The 19,403-nt window shown below is 51.2% G+C and overlaps 1 protein-coding gene across 1 annotated transcript in view; it reads right to left on the minus strand.

Annotated features, from left to right (window-relative positions):
• NOVA2 (NOVA alternative splicing regulator 2) overlaps positions 1-7,548 on the minus strand; it is a 30,162-nt gene extending 22,614 nt beyond the window's left edge. Inside the window, exon 1 of the mRNA XM_044434977.1 lies at positions 7,475-7,548. Within this exon, the coding sequence (XP_044290912.1) occupies positions 7,475-7,520 (46 nt within the window). The 5' untranslated portion in view covers positions 7,521-7,548. The remainder of the gene's footprint in view (positions 1-7,474) is intronic.
• Between the last annotated feature and the right edge of the window lie 11,855 nt (positions 7,549-19,403).

Consider the following 19,403-nt stretch of genomic DNA (forward strand, 5'->3'; position numbering starts at 1 on the left):
TTGTTTATAGTAGGAAGGAGCGTCTTACACAAATGCACAGTGTTCTAATTACGGGAAAGGAGGAGTTCAAAAGGTCACATGCGCTCCATCCTTTGCGTCTGTGGCACAAGACAGAAGACAAGCTTCGATATAGCGCTGCAGTTGCAGGAGAAAGGGGAGGGCATGCTGCCATTTCAGCTTCCTGCCTCTCTCTCCTCCCTCCTCTCTCTTGTGGAGTCCACTGAGTATGCATGCATGCAAGCATTTAAAGCTTTTCTAGCCCTTCCTGTTACAGAAGGTCTCAGGACCGGATAGAGTACACACACACCTTCAATGTATGCAGCCATGCAGATGTAAAACTCCCAGTTCCATAACATTTACCTCATTTCTAGACTGCCTCAGAGCCTGGGCCAGGTCGCTTAATTCACAGCTGCCCAGCTCTGCCCATACACAGTCAAAAATAGCTTCCCCCCCCCCCAAAAAAAGAATAAAATACAAAGGGCGAGCAGAGCCAAGGCTATAGAAGAAGTTGGAGAGTTCATGGTCTTGGTGCCCCTTTGTTTCTGTCTACTTTTTTTCTTGTCCATAGATCAGGGTGAGGAAGGGGTCAGGAAATAAAGGAGGAAGACAAAAAAACAAAAAGGCAGGAAAATATTGCGAAACGGGCTGTGCAGGCACTCCTGCTGGCAAGGGTTGGGGCTCGGGTGCGACACACATCTTTGCAGTGCGTGAAACCACAAGCACCAGAAAAACTGCCCTGAAAGTGATTTGGGAAGGGATATTGTGGGAGAAGCCACATCTGCACAACTGGCTGGGATCGCAGCACGCGCTGTGCTGGAGATCAAGCCCAGGTCTCCAGAGTCACCACCCTGCTGGCTCGGCGTTACCTTGTGAGCCCTGCTTGAGCAGTTAACTTTGACTGGCTTTTAGCTGGAAGTCACTGGAACTGACCCGCTGAGCACAAGTGGGCGCCGGCAGAGAAAAGCATCCTGAATATGAACTATGAGTTACGCAAAGCTAAATATGAGGGGCACCACGATGGTGAAACACCTGCTGCACACCAGGTTAGGGAAATTTGACCTAGGCGGGGGGGGGGGGGTTCAAGCCCTACGGCTCAGATCCCTTTAAAACTGCAAATGTGAGGGAGAAAAGAGACGTAAGGAAGAAGCAGGATGGATAAAGGTGTGTGATCTGGATACTGCCCTTGCCAGCATTCTGTGGCCAGGGGCCAACGGAGGAGCAGGTGAGCACAGCAAAAGCAGGGCTGACCTGGTTTTGACATCTCTCTCCAACGTTCTTGCCCTCCAGGCTGTACAAGCACGTTCAGCTCAGATCCTCACCTCTGTCAGACCCAGCAGCAGACGAACCTCTGCTCCAGAGGCAGAAGCAAGGTGAGGCCGCTGATGCCGTCTGGGAGGTGTGTGTCTGGAGCTGTTTGGAGCTGGGCTGGTCATGTCTGTGCCCCATTTCTCACTCTCCTGCTCCTTCTTGCTGGAGCAGAGTCTCGTACAGAGCAGCTGCAAACAGCAGCAAGGGAGCTGATTTGAAATTACATACCTTGAGATCAACAGTGAGCCAAACATGCCATGATATAATCATTTCGGCAAGCTGGGGAGAGGGTTGGCAGGGTTAAGAGTACAATTCTATGCATGTCTCCTCAGAAGTAAGCTCTGTTGAGTTCAATGGGACTTACTTCCAGGCCCAGAGTCACCCAGTGAGTGGGGTCTAGGATGCAGATTGGCTAAGTCCCAGTCCAGCACTCTAACCACTAGACCACACTGGTATTATAGATATTCTGGGCCCTCCCCTTTTGCCTTCTGCCCCACCCACCAAGGGAATATAGCTCCCCAGAGTCGGTCGGAAATTGAACTCGGCTCTAGATCAGCGGCTTACCTGCCCATTTCCCCCTCTGCCCCAAACAGTTGTGGCGAGGGGGGCGGGGGATGGCTCTCACCGGCACTCGGGCTGGGCTGCCTGGCTGCACCCTTAGGGTCAGGCCCAGGGCCGCAGGAGAGGGTCTGGTACCACTTGCCATTGTAAGATCTCATACAGGACGAGTGTAGCTGCTGGATAAAATCAAGCGCATACAGGGTCTAGCCTTTGTCAACTCTCATCATCATGAAGGTCCAAGGTAATAATAAGCATCCCCAGCTTGCCGTGTTGGCTGGAATGACAGGAGTGCCAGTCCAATACATCTGGAAAGCACTGGATCAGTGAAGGCCGCAGTTGCCCCAGATTCCAGTTTCCAATAGCATAGCAAAAAGCAACAGGAGAGCAGAAAAAAAAAAAAAAAGGATCAAAACTGCTTTTTAAGAGTTAGTTTCTGACAAAACGTAATCCACTGGAGAAGCAAATGGCAACCCACTCCAGTATCTTTGCCATGAAAACCCCGTGGACAGAACCAAAAGGCAAAAAGATATGACGCCGGAAGATGAGCCCCTCAGGTTGGAAGGTGTCCAATATGAAGAAGAAGGGGAGGGCAGAGAAAGAGGTGGCTGGAGTCCCTGAAGCAGTTGGTGTGAGCTTGAGTGGACTCCAGGGGACGGTGGAGGACAGGAAGGCCCGGAGGAATGTTGTCCATGGAGTCACGATGGGTCGGACACGACTTCGTGACTAGCAACGAGTTCATCACTGCATCTTGTGGCGGTGAGTTCCACAAGTTAATACTGCATGCTTTGAATAAGCCCCCCCTTCTGCTTATTCTGAACCCACTGCCAAAAATATCACTTGGCACCCTGGACCCTACTAGCACCAGCAACAGAGACAAATTTATCTTCACAGCATTCATAATTTTATATAACTGCTGCAGTGTCCTCCCTTCTTACTTTTATTTTTACCTTTTATAGACTAAAGTGTCTCGTGTGCTTTAGCCTTTACTCATGGGGAAGATGTTCCGACCCCTGAACGAGTCAAGCATTTAGAGTTCCCTTCCCTGAAATTAAATGTTACTGTATTAGACGTGGGTGGTGTTTGTCCACTTGAATATACAAGAGGAGAGCTGCCATCATTAGCACTTTTCCCAAGCCTTCCCACAAGACCTCCCCTTGCACAGCTGCTCTCGGGATTAAGTCAAAGCATTTCTTTCCCTCTCATCAGCTCCATGACTAACAGGTTAAGACACGACCCTGTACTTCTCCTAAACATTTATGTTTATAGGAAACACACGTGCCACATTCCGCTGCATTCGTGGGAGAAGTGAAAGATCACACTGCTCTCTCACATGCTTTTAAGCTGCGGAGACGAATGGGCATCTGTTCAGCTGTGAAGGAATACCGTTTTTAAAAGAAAGATTATTTGGCTGTTTACAGCTGTGCAGGTGTGCACTCGAAAAAAGTCCCCCCCCACCCAAAATTATACCTGACCTGCCACCATGGTCACTGAAGAAAAAGAGATGGAGGACAAGGATTTGTGGACACAGATCCCCTGCCCACAGATCCCTTACCTCTTCCTACGTTGCAAGGAGGAGGTATGGAAAAATGCTGCAAGACGGCTTTGAAGCTGCTCCCACTGGTGAGCGTTAGAGCTGCGCTAGATGGGAGCACGCATCTCTCAGTGGTGCACGAAAACTGTAATCATGTGGGGAAAGCATAGGAGAGGTGGCCTGGGGAAATCAAGGGAGAAATTGCGTCAGGACAATGGGTTGGGGAGTGCGTGGTATGCCACGCAAATGCGCCAGATGTTGTCGGGCGGAGAGAGAATGCGGATGCGGATTGGTCCTTGAGCTGCTTCCAGATGAGGCATTGATCATGAAACTGGCACTGCTCAGTTTTTCACATTTCAGCAGGGAGACAACACGGTTGTTCATGTGTATGGTAAATATCCCGTGTTTTCCCAGTGGGGCTGCCATCATTTTTCTTCCCACTAAAAACCTGAGGTTTTGCGGGGGGGGGGGTTGGAGGAATAAAAGAGTAATGCAGTCTCAACAGACACAGAATCTCTTCGCTTTACTCCTCTTTCTTTCTTAAGAGACAGGTGTTTATGTGAACAGGGACCTCTTGGGCAGTGAAGCTACTATATCTGTTTACTTACAAGTATTTTTAGCCCACTTTTATAGGAAACACTTTCAAGGTCAAACACTTGATTAAAAAAAATAAAAAAACAGATACAAATTCAGTAACTACATATTCACTAAACCTTTAATTTAAATGCTTACTGATTTAGAACTACCAGCCCAAGAACCTGCGGTAAGGCCAGCAAAAACAGACAGATCTTCAGCGCTTTCCAGAAGATCTGCAAAGAAAGGTCCTGATGAACCTACAAAGGACGCTGACCCCAGAGGCATGGGGCCAACACTGAGAAGGCACTCTCCCTCCCAGCGAACTGTCCTTCGTGACAAGCCACCAAAAGGGCCTTTGCTGATGGCTTCAGCGCGCAGGCCAGTACAGCGCTCAAATCAGCACTTTAAATTGGGTTTCAAAATGCTGTGGCACCATTATCAGTACCTCATGAGCCAACCACTAATATCCCACTAATAGCTGGACATCTGAATTCTGCACTGAAGTTCGGAACACTAGCAGGAGTTCCAAAACTGCATTTAAAGTCTGCTCCAGACCGAGCACATTACAGTTTTGCCAGTTCATTCCAAGTCCAGAAATACTCCCAAACTGCAGGGGAAGCGCAATCTTACCCAAGACCAGATGTAATCCTCTGTCCATTTTATTAACAAGAGCTGAGCCAAGCTGCCATGGATAGGACATTTTCGAGGGCTTCAGTCATATTTTAATTAGTTGCATCAAGTACTGGCACTTAGGAGTTTTTAACTGTTTTACTGTTGTAATAATTGTTTTTGTTTTTATTTTTTGTGTAAGCCATCTTGAGATTTTTATAATGATTGGATGGTATATAAACACGTTAAACAAACAAACAAATAAATAAAAAAGGTCACCGTGAGTCACAGATAACTTGACAGCACACAACATCAGCACCACCACCACTGAGCTTCTGTGTAGCCTGAAGTGCCTGATCCTGCCTAATCTTGGGAGCTAAGCAGTGCTGGGCCTGGTTGAAATCTGGATGGGGGACTTAACTGTTGTGAACTGCCCAGAGGTTACAGGTAGCACCGAAATATAATCATAGTAGTAATAATAGCAATAACAACCAGTTTAGTCTTTTTTTAGCTACGCACGGTACCTTTACCTTGTCTGGATTAAGTCTCGGCTTTTTTGCCCTCCTCCTAAAACCATCTCTAGGGACCCATCCAGGCATTCAAAGCCTTGTATCATTGGCTTACGGACAGCCAAAACCTCCAAGAGACTTCCCCCAGCAGCGTCAAAGGGAGCAGAGAGGGCAAGAGAGAACCTCGTGGCAGCCCACAGGCCAGTGTTCCCAGTGGGGAGTCGAAGCTCCCAGCGTCACTTTCTGAAACTGTTCCTCCGAGGAGGGCTGAAATCACGGCAACAGGATGCCTCCCAAGTCGAACCCAAGTAAGCGAGGCAGAAGGACACCTCGATGGCAACAAAAACCGCCAGTTCCTGGCCTAGGGAATCTGCTAGGGCAGCTGAAGCGGCTCTCCTCCCCAAACCAGGCCTGACAGTGTAACGGGTTGGATCCAGACAGTCAGGATCATCCAACTTTGCCTGGTGTTGAGAAGCCACCCTAAACCAAGCATAGCAGATTTACTCCTGAGTGGTATTTACTTCTCACATGTGTATCCCACCCATTTTTCCTTCAAGGGAGCCCAAGGTGGCTTGCCTGATCTCCTACTCCATTTTAGGCTTCTTCCACAGGGTCCCACCACTGCTTCCCTCAAGGGGACGTCACAAACTGCGGAGTCCAAACACCCGGACCAGCTCTGACTGGGAAAGGGAAAGGGTCCCGAAGCCAGGGGGTGGGCATCAGTCCTAGAGCGGATTGTGCAGATCCTCAGTCTGTGCACACTGAACAGGAGCCCTGATGAGAAGTCTAGATGTTACCCCAGTCCCATCCAGCTCTAATTCCAGTAAAACAATGGCATTTGATTGGCATCGATGCAAGCACCTTGTTCTGAAAAATGCCAGCAAGCCGAGAACAGCTGGCATTTGAGGGTACAAGTTCTTCTTTTCCTGGTGGGCCCCTGCCTCAGCCCTAGAGAAGACCCTCCGCATGAGAGGACCTCTGTTTGCCTGAGAAAAGGGTCTTGCTTCTCTCTGCCTCAGAGGGAGAACCTCGCACCTTCAGACCTTCATTTCCTCACCAGCAGAACTTGCCAGCCAAGGGAGGACCTTCTCTATGGTTGGATCCATACGGCTCTCCTTCTTGGTGCTTCTCCAGAGGTTGCCTCAACCTCAAGCGGAGGAACTTGTTCTGAAGAGTCAGAGGTTCAGTGCACTGAGCACACCTCGGCGGTACCTCAACGGTGATGGGACACTCTGCGCAAAGCATTACAGAGCTTCCACATCTCTGCTGGAGGTCTAGGTTTAATCAGGTTTTGGTTATTTGGCGTGTTTTTAGTGTGATCTGTGCTGCGAAGGTGGCTGAGTCTACTGTACTGATGGGAAGAAAATTATTCTCTCCAGTTTCTTTGCATGGCTGCCAAACTTGCACAAATGTTTAACCTTCCTCCTTCCCTATCTCTGCCTTTCATGAAGCTTTGTTGCTTGGCTCCTTTGCCACAGTACAGGTGCCGAAGGTTTTGTTTCTCTCCCAGTCCTGTTCCAACCACTACAGACCTACCCCTGGAAGGGGCAAGAATCTCTTGGTCCTTTGCCATGAAATTGGTCTACAGGCCTCATCTCTCAGACCCCCGTAAGAAGCATGGTTGGGAGGAGTCACTTTTGCAGCCATTTTGGGAGAAAAAAGAGTATACATCTCTGCTCCAACAGGAAGGAGGCTGCCGTAACCCATTTTCCTCAGCATTCATTGCTGAGCTTTTCCCGTGCCAGCAGTGTGAAGGAAAAATGCAGCGACTCACGCAAGGTCACACAGACACGTCCGAAACTGACCTCAGGACCCGAGTGCTGACCTTGACCTCCAAGGTTCAAGTCCTTTCCAACCCCAGGGCTGGGAATTTCGGTCCGTTCGCACATGCGCACGCATGCATCGCAGCCTCAAGAGACCCTCCTCAATAGGACTAGGCCTCACTGTGCCCCCCACAGCCACACACTCACACCCTCCTTAGACACAGGCTACCCAGAGATCCTTTCAACCACGCCGAAGAGACAACGGCGGTTCCTCTTGTGTCGGCCACCACTCCTGCTGCTGATGTCGGCCCTTCCTGCCGCTGCGAAGGCCGGAGTTTCACTCGCGGAGCACTGAGGGGATGTTCCGGCAAGCGTCCCCAAGGATCCCGCCAAGCCGGCACAACACTCTGCCCCTTAGTCATCAGGAGATGGGATATCAGTTCCAATCAGACACTCCATCCTCGTTAGACAGACCCCCCACTCACTCGCGCTCTCCAGTCTCGCTCCAGTAAAGTCCCCGAACTTTATCAAAGGCAAAATGTGCCACCCAGTTTGACCTTCGCACATCCCCGCACACCACACGCACGAGCTGCCTGAACACCCACACGTCCACTAACCTCCCGGCTGAGCCATGGGGCCTGCATGGCTCTCGCTCTTGAGCATTTCCTCTGCACCTGGACTCCTGTGGCAATGCCTGCTAGGTGCCACGAACAAGTCCCCCTCCATCTCCGTCACACGCCTCCTCTGCCCCCCCCACTGCAATACCATCAATGCTTCCCCTTCACCCTCCTCCAAATCCATCCCTGGAATCAACCCGAGCAGCCAATCCTCAGCCTCCAAACTGTCACCGCTCTACGAGAAAAACAACACCGCAACCGTCAAGGCAGAACTGGCTGGCCAGACGCAGGAACTGGGCGTCATTCGGCGAGATCCCCCCGCGAGGCTGCTGCAGCGAGACCCACCAAAGTGAGCGGCTGCCTCCCCCGATGCGGCTAACCTGCTAAGGCATGCTTAGAATACGCTCAGTTCTTCGCCGCTTCTCCCTCGCCTTCCTGCTCTCGTTCCCCCTCGCTTTCTACGGCCTAAACCGTGGACACACAAATATGCAAGCAGCCCACCCAGAAACTTCCCCTCGTTTTATTTATTCCTGATGGCTCCTTTACTGCCATCAAAGACACTGCCATAAAGAAGGGCGATGTCCCCAGGGGAACCCCGGCTGGTTTCAGATGCAATATTTATTGCTTCTTGCCCTAACACCGAAGCACAAGAGCATCTCAAAATGTTAATTACATCTGAGGGTGACGGGGTGTGTGCAGCCGTGTGTGGGTCATCACAGGCTCATCATTCCAAGCAATAAGACGGAACCAGAGTCAATTACTACAACGAAATAATACCCATGATTAGAACTGTGCTGGCACCAAAGCCATACACAACGACCGCTGCTGGTTCAAACATGCCAGAAGAAGCAAAGTCGCCCTTCACAAAAGCAGCTCGGTTGGGTGAGTCAGAGAAAGGGAGAGCGATGGCGAGAATGTGGCGCTTCCCCGGCACCTATTTTAACACCACTTTAGCGACAACTGGCACCCAAGCACCATCATACTGTAAATCCAGCAACTCAAGAACGCGTACGAGTCTTAGATTATTTGCCCCCAAACCGATACTCCACGGACATTCTTCCCACCCGGCACCTCCCTCAGCTCCCCATTAATTCCTGGGTCACACAGTGACCCTGTTCTCAACACTCTCAGCTCTCCGCATCCTTTTGGGGTTGCAATTTTCACATCCTTCCTTTTATTTCCTTAGACAGACAGCAGTGGGGGGAGAGGAGGAAGAGGCGGGGGGGGGGGGCTGACAGGTTTTCCATAGTCTGTGTGTGTGGAAAAAAAATCTCTCCACCCCCTTCACCTCCTCCCTGCAAGCAGACAGTTATTCTTACAGACTCCATTTTGACATAAACAGCTGCATGGGCTAGTAAAATCCTTGCAGGGAAATGTGTGTTCTTGGGAACCGGGGTGGGGGTGGGCTACCTTTTGTGTGTTCCTCCTTCCAAGTCATACAAAATGCTGCACAGGATCATCCTCCACCTGGGCTGGGTCTGCTCTTAGCAATACCACCGACAGCTTGGAGGAGTAACGATGCCGAACGTATTAGATTGGACTCCGTAAAATCTTCAGGGGGAGAGATAACGCTCAAGCTGAGAAGAGGGTCACCCATCTTTTGGACCTCGCACTACAGAGGACCGAGACAACTCCTGGGGGGACCCTGGGGAACAGGGCTAAAAGGGGAGCAAAGAGCAGGCTTTGGGGTGTGAAGAAACACCCCACATTAAAGGAGATGGAGGGGACAATTCCAGGGAAGAAAAATATCGGTGAGAGGGGCGGGGGAATCGAGAAAGGGACGGTTGGAGGCTTGCAGGCAGAGTGGGAGGCAGGACACAGGGATATGTTTGGGGGAGACCAGGTTTGGTGCAGAGGTGGAGAAACAGGCTCAGGTTGGCAAGGAGATGTAGGTCAGCCATGGAGTTCGTAAGAGCAGAGCAAGTGAACACGGGGAGCAGCGGGGGACAGGAATGCCCAGGGAGGGGGGACTGCCTCGTGGGACAGATCTGGCGATGGCAGCGGGAGAAGATAAGCAGATTTAGGGAGTAGGCCTCCGAGGCAGGGTCATACACCTGAGAAGCCAGTTTGCCGGGAGGAGTCCCCTGGATCCTTCCCCAGCCCCAGAAGAATCTTCGCTCTGCAGTTCAAACGTCTGGGATGGTGCGAAGGGAGTCTGCACCCCTGACTTCCTCACCCATTAGATTCCCCCCGCCATCCCTGCTCACCTCCTGTGTTGCTTCTCTTGGTGCTGATAGCTTCAGTGGGGGTCTCCAGGGGTCTTTTCCTAGAGTCGGGAGGATCTGAATCCATGTGGGGCTGCGGGGGGGCTTGGGGGGGGCTGCTGCTGCTGGGGGCCCCCTTGCTGCTGTTGCTGCTGCTGCTGCTGTGGAGTGGAAGGGAAGATGCCGTTCTGATGCACCGAACCTCCAGCCATCATCTTCATGCCGAGGGCGCGGAGGACTTCCCCTCCGCGGTACCCGTGAGACTCCAGCAGGGGGAGATGGGGGGGAGAGAAGAGATGCTGAGATTTTTGGGAGGGGGTGCTGGACGGAGGAAGAGGGAGGTGTGTCCAGCTGAGGAAGGGGCTTGGGGACAGAGCAGGCACTGCAGTCCTCCAGGTGGAATTGACAAAGGGAAATGAAAGTGACCGGGAGGGCTGGGAGTGGGTGGGTAGCGATAGGAACTGCTTTCCCGGCTCTTCTGTTTCCTGCCCCCTTGAGCAAAGAGCTAATAGGATACGGAGGAGGGGAGAGTCTGGGAGAGGGACCGAGGATGGAACAGTGAAGGGGAAGCTGGGATCCGCGGATGATGCTCTCCAAATTTAAAACCTAACCACAAAGGTGCTCAACCAGGGGAGATGGGAGGGAAGGAGGGGGAGGAGCCGAGCAGGTCTGGAGGACTGGGGGGGGGGGGGCCGGGCCCGGGGACCAAGCAGAGGGGGGAGGGCAGGGGTGGGGGTGGGGGTGGAAGGGTGGAAACACTGAGGCGTCTTGTTCGGAAAGAGAAAGAGAGCGCAGCCTCCCTGCTCACAGCATCCCTCTGGCAGCCGGTCCTGGACGGCAGTGGCTGTGCAGCAAGCAACCCAGCCCCTGACGTGGGAGGAGAGACCCACCTCCCTTCTCCACCCCCACCCCCCGCAGATTGGCTGCGCGGAGCTGGGCCAAGCTGACGAGGGAGGGGGGCGGCGGGGGGAAAGAGAGAAGAGCTATTCTTTCCCTCTGGGGCTTGGCAGAGCTGGGAGGGGGAAGCAGGTGGGGGGGGGGGAAAAAAGGGGGGGGGGGGGGGCCCCGGGGGGGGGGGGGGGGCGAGCGGATGGGAAATGAGGGGGAACGGGGACGCAGTCCTCTAGGGTCGGCCATGGCCCACCCCATCCTCGCGCTCCCTTCCTGCCTCTCCTCCTGCCTTCCGTACTGCGTCTCGCTCTCCGGAACCAGCCCAGAATGTTCTGGCGCCTGCTTCAAAGGGCGCTCCATCCTATCGCTCAAGGCTGCCTTGCCCCCGGGCGGCCATGCCCTGCCCCCTCCAGCCTAGCCCAGGGTCACTCCCCCCACCCCCAAGGAGGTCATCAGTCTAGGGCAGGGATAACCCGCCTCTACTGTCCCCCTCTCAGACAAGAAGCTCGCTTAGGCAACCTCAGAGCAGCCATGATCTCCCAGGGTAGCCTACCTCATAGGGCTGTCGTGAGGATGAAATTAGGAACAGAGGAGAGGAGCGAGTCATGGGCACTGATTCAGGCTCCCTTGACGAACAAGCAAGCAGGCAAGCAAGCGAACGACTGAATGGATCCTCCCGCCAGTCGCAGACCTCCGAGGTCCCAAGCAGGCCTTTTCCTGGCCCTCCTGTCCACTCTCTTTCCCGCCGTTGATGGCGGGCACTGCACCCCAGAGGTTGCGCATGCAGAACAAGCGACCTTCCCCCCACCCTTCTGCGCTACAGCACCTCCTCCCCGTCTCCACGGGGGACAGTGCACCTGAACGCTTTCTCGCGCACGGGCGCAGTGCGCAGGTGCCACCCTGCCTTCCAACGGGGCTGCCTCGCCTGCGCTTCCTCCACTCTAAGGCTCTCCTTCGGGCCTGCCTTGACTCTTCTGCACCCAGTCCATTATCCCAGACCTCTGTACCTTCACCCCCCGCAAGCCAATGCAGAGGCCTCGAACCGAGCGGATGGGTGGGTGGAGGCCTTTGGGGCCCAAGCGAAACCCCAGCTCGCGCTCCAAAGCCTGCATGCAAACGTTCCCAGGTTCACTCTGCAGCACCTCCTAAAACATCTCAGGTAAAAGGGAACCCTGAGACCTTGGAGAGCTCCGCTGAAAGCGGCGAGCGGGCTGCACTGAACCATTTTTAGCAACTTTCTACTAACCTACCCATCTACGTGTTTCCTAAACCTGCTTCCTTACTCAAACAACACTGGGGGCAGCAGGAGAGAAATGAAGCACAGAATGTACTGAAACAGGCTCGGCTTAAGCATTTCCACGTTTTCTCTTCCACTTTGAGGATTCCCACCCAGGGGCTCAGGTCTGTTAACCAGAATGTCCCTTACAGCAAAGTAAAATTACACAATAGCACCACCTGCTGACACCTGCCGCATGACCCAAGGTACTTCGTGCGTCCCTGCAGGGTGCCTTAAAAGCATGGGAAGCCAGCACAGAAGATGGTGCAAAGGTCTGGCACAGCTGGACATCTGTAGGAAATCGCAGGTGCATAATTATGTCAGAGCACTGGAATGGGTGCAAGACCTGCAACCGGGGGTGTGTGTGTGTGTGTGTGTGTGTGTGTGTGTGTGTGCACGCGCCATGAATCTACACAAGCGTAGTGTGATGAATTTGCCTTTTCTTTCACATCTCAGCCTTTTCTTTCAAAACAAGCCACCCAAATGGCCAAGTTTCTAGCCCTTATGGTTGCAAAGATACACTTGAAAGTTTGTGGGTGATGGCTGGAGCATTTAGGGCTCCAGGACACTGTATAACCCTTTATCCTTCCCCATACCTAGCTAGAAATAGAATGAAGAGAAAGTTAATCAAAAGAGCAGGACTGAACAACTTCAAAATAAAAAACATGCATTTTCCTTGTCTCCGTAATTTATGAATGCTACAGAAGCCTACTTTTTGAGGCACATGTTAATCGACGTAAGAGGATCACACAGAGCTTTCCTGTGGTGATGCTTTTTTGGGGGGACACACGCTCTTTTATGCTTCTTATTAAGTGTGACTCAATCCAAACAGGTACTTTTCTTCAACAATAGCAACAGCATACATATATTTTCCTGATAAACATGGATCTCTCTCTCACTCACACCATTCCCTTCTGCTACGACCGAGACACCACGTCCAGCACGGTGCTTTGTCAAAGGGGGAACCTTAAGAGAGGTTGGGAGGTGTATGCACTGGGACACAATGCTCTCAGCTGCACCCCCAATTCTGGCTCTCCTTCCGCAGTCACTTACGTATCACTCATTATAACGAAGGGCCTTTTGCTAGCCTACAATATCCATATGCTGAATTCTTTTCCTCTCAAGCTGTAAAGCTGGTCTCCCACGTAAGCATAAAAATAAATGCACTGATTTCCTGAGTAGCTCAGCACCTTGTTAAACTGAGCCTGAAAAGGGACTGCTGAGCTGTTTGGAAAATCCTGGCTGGCCGTAAATTTGGCCCTGCTAATGCCAAATGACTTTCAGTACAGAAAGGAAGTGGGACAGAGGTCTCAGACCTTGGCCGTAATCGACTCGTGAAGTCTCCTTTTAGAATATTGTAACTTTTGAGAGGTTACGTTAAGGAACAGGATCCTCCTCATTCCAGGCCTAGTTGTGATACTCACTGTCTCCCTTGCCCATTCTTATATGCAATCCCTATTTTTCCCTTCTCACCCTTTCCCTTCTGTGTTTCATCTTTTCTACAAGCCCGATGCCACGACCTCCCTCCCTTTCTTCAAGTGATCCACTCTGGATGACAGATAAATCCACACTGAACTGAGGCAAACCATGGCTAAAGTGACCTGTAATTTGCCAGGTTGTGTGCTCTGCCTGGGCCACTTCCAACCGGAATATGCAACCTCCAGTTAGTTCGATTGAATGAAGCTGTGTGATGTGTAAAACTGACACTGTATTTATTATTTATTTATTTATAGCATTTTTATGCCACCCCCATAGCAAAAAAGCCTCAGGGCGGCTTACAAACTGTAGGTTCATGGTGGGTTTAAAAAGTTAACCTATGCTTAGTTGTTACTGTTAGATTGTTTACTCCACGAACAGACCAGAGTGTCCAGGTTCACACAACATGCAGTAACCTATGATGAAGCCATTCAATGTGAAAAGCAGGATAAAAATTCGGTAAATAGATCTTTAATTGCCTAAATGAGATGCACAATAACTGAAACCCATCTGAAAGTAGAGTTGCTAACCTTTTTACTTAACGAGCCTCTTTTGTCTTTTACAAATGCATCACAAGCCAGGACTCAACAGGGGAAGCATACCAACAGCAGGAAGAAGTTCCATCTTGGCAGAAAAGAAGGTGATTCCTTGATTCATTCTGCTGAGTGACGACTAACTGAGGTAAAAGTCCCCCTGCTTTTACCAGTTTTGTGCAAGGAGGGATTTCGGTTGGCTCAGCTTTTAACTCACGGGGCTGCGAGGACAGGAGAAGCAGCACCCACTTTCCCCACACACATCTGGGAATGAGCATTTTGCAAACACATCTTGAAAAACCCCTCACAACCCAAGTTGAAAGTCCTTGCACAGCCATGAACTTTGTGCTCGGTGGCTTTGAGCATCTGAGGCTGGGCTCAATCTCTCAGACTCAGTTCCCCCCACCTGTAAAATGGGCACAAAAGACGGAAAGCTCGAGCGGCACGTTTCCATAAACCGCGGAGTAAATAAATGCGTTATACACCCGCTGCCACAAGCATTCTCGGGAAAATTCTGGGGGAAGAGCAAAGGGAAAGAGCTGCAAGCTCCCTCAGGCCGTCTCTGCTGCTCAGATGAATGGCGGGGGGGGGGGGGCAGAGAGAGAGCGCTCGGAGCAGATGGGCTTGGGGAGGCCTTTTCATCCCGGCAGCTTTTGGCTGGCTCAATAGCCGAGCAGGCGGAGGGGGAGGGGCGGCGGCAAGGCAGCCTAGCACGGCTCCTGCATGCTAAGCGGCCGGGGCATTGTGTCAGCTGGCCCATCTGTCCGTCCTTTCCCACTCGCCCATTGTCCACGGCTGACACATCTGGACTCTGCGGCCCTCTGTCCCTCCTCCCTGCGCCGCGCGGTCTCCAGGGCCCGGATCCCTGGCCCCGGCCCCGCGCTCCCTCCGGCCTCCGCTCCTGCTGTCTGATCCCAGGCACAAAAGGGTGGCCGCCGCCGCCGCCCGTCGCGCCCTCCTCGCTCGCTCGCGTCCCGGGGGGATCTTTACGCGGAGGGGCGCGTGCTGGCGGTATCCCGCCCCCCCCCCGGGCTGCTGAGATATGCGCACCCGCCGGCACCCTTGTGCGCCTTCCAGCGGCCCCCCCCGCACGGGAAAAGTAATTGCAACTGGGAGGGGAAAGCCACCCCCCCCACGCTCGCTCACACCCCACGCACCCTGACCCACTTCGGAGACCGACGGCATCCGCGCGGCCACGGGCGGCGCGAGGGCGGCGGCGCCCTCTAGCGGGCAAGTGGAGCATTGCGGCATCGGGGAAGCGGGCCCGATCCACCCATCGCTCCGGGGCCGGCAGTCTAAATGTGTACAGTGCCTTCGTAGCGCCCGCCCATGCATCTTTTCAGCAACTCTTCAAGCAAACCTAGAAGTCTCTCGACGATAACAAGAATAACACCTCCCGCCCAGCCACCCCCAGTGCCAACGCTCGAGGTGCCAAGGAGAGGCCCGTCTCTTTGCCCCGACTTCCGCGAGGGAGGCTGCTGCTCGGTCTCCCGGCAGTTTGGTACTGTACAGGCTTTCACTGCTTTAAATAATTTTTATGAATGCCTTATACAAACGTTTTGCAATTATTATGTATTTTAACTGTATCATCATGTACATCATAATGCCTTTTTAATGTGCTTGATTTGCTTGTGGACCACTTAAGAGATATTTTTCACAGTAGATACATCGGTTAAATAAATTTTACATCCATATCGCTGATGGGAAACTGACTCTGAGATAAAACTGTCTCTCGTTTTAAACCCTAGGGTACATTCATGGGCATATTTTAGGCAGAAACAAGGTTTTGTAACGCCTAGTATTCCCCAGCCAGGGTTGAGTCCTTGTTGGGTGACTTCTTAGGTAAGCCTTCCCCAACATGGTGCCCTCACATCTGGAGGGCATCTGGTAGGGGAAGGTTGTTCTAGAGATTTCTGAAGATGTGGGAACAGATCTGGCTTCTTCTCATTCACAAAATGTAATCATGCCTGCTTTTAGCATGCACTGTAGCCCCATCCACGTTTTATTTAAACCACTGCAATTAATTCAGAACGATACACAAGCCGCTCCGCTGCATTCATTTATTTCTAGATCTGCTTTTTCGCTGCCAGCTAATGGCCATTCAGTACCGAACAGCCCAATGAAGGCACTTCTTTGCATCCAAAGCGCTGAACCACATAAGCAGAGTCCGCAGAGCACTGGTGCAACCGCTCAGGGCCAAGGTCTAGAGCCCTGCAGCTGCTGGGTGGGGGGGCACACAGAGAGTATTGCTGCTGCAAAGGAAAACATTCACCCCCCCGAGTAAAAGTGTGAGATGCTGTGCAGAAGCTCTGAGAGCCCTTTGCATAGGGAATAATGAAGTCAGAGGAGAGAGAAGGGAGCACAGTCTCTGTGTCTCTCCCTTGTGCTTCTGGGAGGATTTGGCAGGCCCTTGGACTGCTCTCATCTGGCAAGGCTATTCCGATGAGAGGCAGCATTGTTGAATGGATGGCCAGACCCGGGTTCAAATCCTGCCTCAGCCTGTGGCCCCACAGATTTGTCATCAGGTTAACAACTGAACTCCTTAGAGGGATTTTTTAAAATTCCTCCGATGGGTTAATACCTTTATATATAGGAAATATAATATATATGAGGCATACATTTATGTTAGGGTCAGATCTGTTAACTACCTATAAGCAAGATACAAAATATAATACCTCTCACCTGCAACCTTTTCTGGAAGATAAAACTTTACATTTCTTCTTCGTTTTCTTCCTCTTCTTCATCATCATCTCCCTCTGTACACACACACACACACACACACACACACACACAGAGCGAGAGCGAGAGCGAGAGCGAGAGCGAGAGCGAGAGCGAGAGAGAGAGAGAGAGAGAGAGAGAGAGAGCTGGTTAAGAGACAAAACTATGAATCAGAAAATCTCTCTGCGGTTTCCCCCTCTTGTCACCAGCAAGCCACCCTGCCTGGGCTTCTCTGACCCCATCTTCAACCACAGAGATAATACTTACCCACCTTACAGGCTTGGTGTAAGCACTGCAACTACACAATGCACATAAAGCATTCTAAAGCGTTCAAAATGAGACATCATTGTTGAAATAAATAAAATCGTGATCATAATGATGTGCATACTACATCAGCCTCAGGCATGTCGTGTTTTCACTTTTTTTAAATCTTCCAGAGACCCTGGGGCAACACAAGTGGTTCTTTGCTTTCTGCTATTTTTATCCTGATAACAATGCTGCAAGAGATTTCAGCTCAGAGATATCTGCTGGATCGAGGCCACCCAGGACACGTCAATGAGCGAGCAGCGGTTTAAACCCGGCTCTCTCTCATCTAGGTCCAACACTCTGGCTACTACACCAATTTGCTTTAACATTTTGCAATCTTTGCGACAGCCCAGATTATTTCCACCCTATTGCAAATGGAGGGGGTGGGGAGATGTTTTGGACTACAACTTCTAGCATCCCCTACCCAGCCATGCTGGACTCCAACGCATCTACAGGGAACCAGGTTGGGGAAGTCAGTGTGGTGTAGTGGTTAAGAGCATGGGACTGGGACTCAGACGATCTGGGTTCTAGTCCCCTCTCAGCCATGGAGCCAACTGGGTGACTTTGAGCCAGTCTCAGCCCAACCTACCCCACAGGGTTGTTGTTGTGGGGATAAGATGGAGGAGGAGAATGATGCAAGCTGCCTTGAACCCTTTGTAGGAAAAAGGCAGGATATAAATTGAAAAATAAACAAATAAATAAAAGCCTGAAATGTGTTAATAAAAATCACAGCAAATTGGAAGACTCAAAAGAGGGGCTGGGAAAGGGGACACAGCCAGCCCCGGGGTTGGTCCCAGCCCCCTTGACCTGGGGGGTGCTCCCTGCACAATGCAAGCGGAAGCCACACACCAAGAAAGAGCCCTGAAAGAGAGGCCCTGTTTGCTTCCTGCTACCGCTAACAAATGGCTTTTGCACGCACAGAGGAGCTGCTGCCTGAAGTAGGCCTCAGCTACAGCAGTCCGTCACGCCGTCGGAGGCACCAGACGTCAGCTTATGACTGTTCCCGTGACCAAGACATGGAACTCAAGGTGACACAGGACTGGGGCTATCCACATACTGGCCTCGCTTGCTTCTGTTGTGTGCAACCTGGCAAACTATAATAAAATTAACACAGGCTACAATTTGGGACAGTGTGGTGTCCCAAACACCTGCCTGGAGTCACCAGTAATAGATTTGGTTCTTACCCTGAATGCTGCCTCAAAATGCAGCCCAGTTTCCATCAGGAAAAGGGGAATGATTATGTTCCATTCATTGGCTACTTAGTCTTATTTAGCTGTGAATCCCATGTTTATTCTGACCATCCTCTAAAAGCTCATGGCGATGCACATGGGTTCTTAACCTGCCACTCACACGTTTTATCCCCATAACAACCTTCTGAAATAGGTTAACATTGAGTAGGCATGTTTACACAATGCAACAAGCTACCCTGGCAATTTGAAAAAGGCAAATGAACAAAACAAAAACCCTGACTGTCCATCCAAGCAACCTCTCCAAGATGCTGCTGGGGCACAAGGGATTGTCAGTAGCTGTCAAAACAGGTTTCACGGAAGCTGGTTTGACAGATGCCTTTTGTAATCTAAAAAAAAGTTTAAATTGCAAAAAAGCTATAGCAAACCCAAAACAGCTCATGATTGTGGGGGGGGGGGTATGGTAATGTCAGCTTCCCCCAAGTGCCATTTGGGCCCTTTCAGGGAGGCGGACAATGATGATCACTGAGGAGTCTCTTGGCAAAAGAGAAATTGTGAAGGACAGGATAAAAAAAGCTTTAAATAAATAAACAAAAGTGCTGCTCTGGTCAAGTGACTCAGTAGCTGGTGCCCACACTGGGATCAGTCACCAGGTTCAGACAGCATGACAACCCATGTCAGAATCAGGTCAGGTTCACACAACACGCCAATCCACGGAGTCTCCTGTACAAAATGGCAGTCTGTGACCAAATCCATTTACCTTTTTCACCTGTTGTGTGTGTACACACGTTTGTGCTCCTTGCCTTCCACCTTGTCAACAATTATAAGCTCCTTGGAGCCAGAGAGCATCTTTTGGTCTCCTTTCCTTCTGCAAATGATCACTGATGGGTGATGATAAATTCTGGTGATTGCAGAACTGATGTTTTGGTTTCTATAATTTCAAAATCTCTTCTTAAACCGTAACAGCTTAACATTCTGACTATGCAGACCACAACTTCACCAGCCAGTCAGCTTTTGCAGCTCTTATCGCCCACCAGTTTTTGTAACATTTTGCCTGACGAAGAGGTCTGAAGATTTCAAACGCTTGCCCATTTTTGTGATCCTTCAGGTGGCTGAATAAAGCTTTACCCTACATAGATTTTGCAACTTATGATCCATACCCCTCACTCTGTTGTTCTTGAAATCATCCTGTTATTCCCACTGGATCCATGAAACTCCACTCTGCTTTGTAATTCCGCCTGCTTATTACTGATATTTTATTTTTAATATGCGGTCATTGGTTTTTATTGTGCTGTTATCTTGTTTATGAGCCGCCCGGAGGTGCTGTGGCACGCGGCA

This window comes from Varanus komodoensis, unplaced genomic scaffold, assembly GCF_004798865.1.
Source record: "Varanus komodoensis strain SLA01 unplaced genomic scaffold, ASM479886v1 scaffold29_1, whole genome shotgun sequence".
Lineage (NCBI taxonomy): Eukaryota > Metazoa > Chordata > Lepidosauria > Squamata > Varanidae > Varanus > Varanus komodoensis.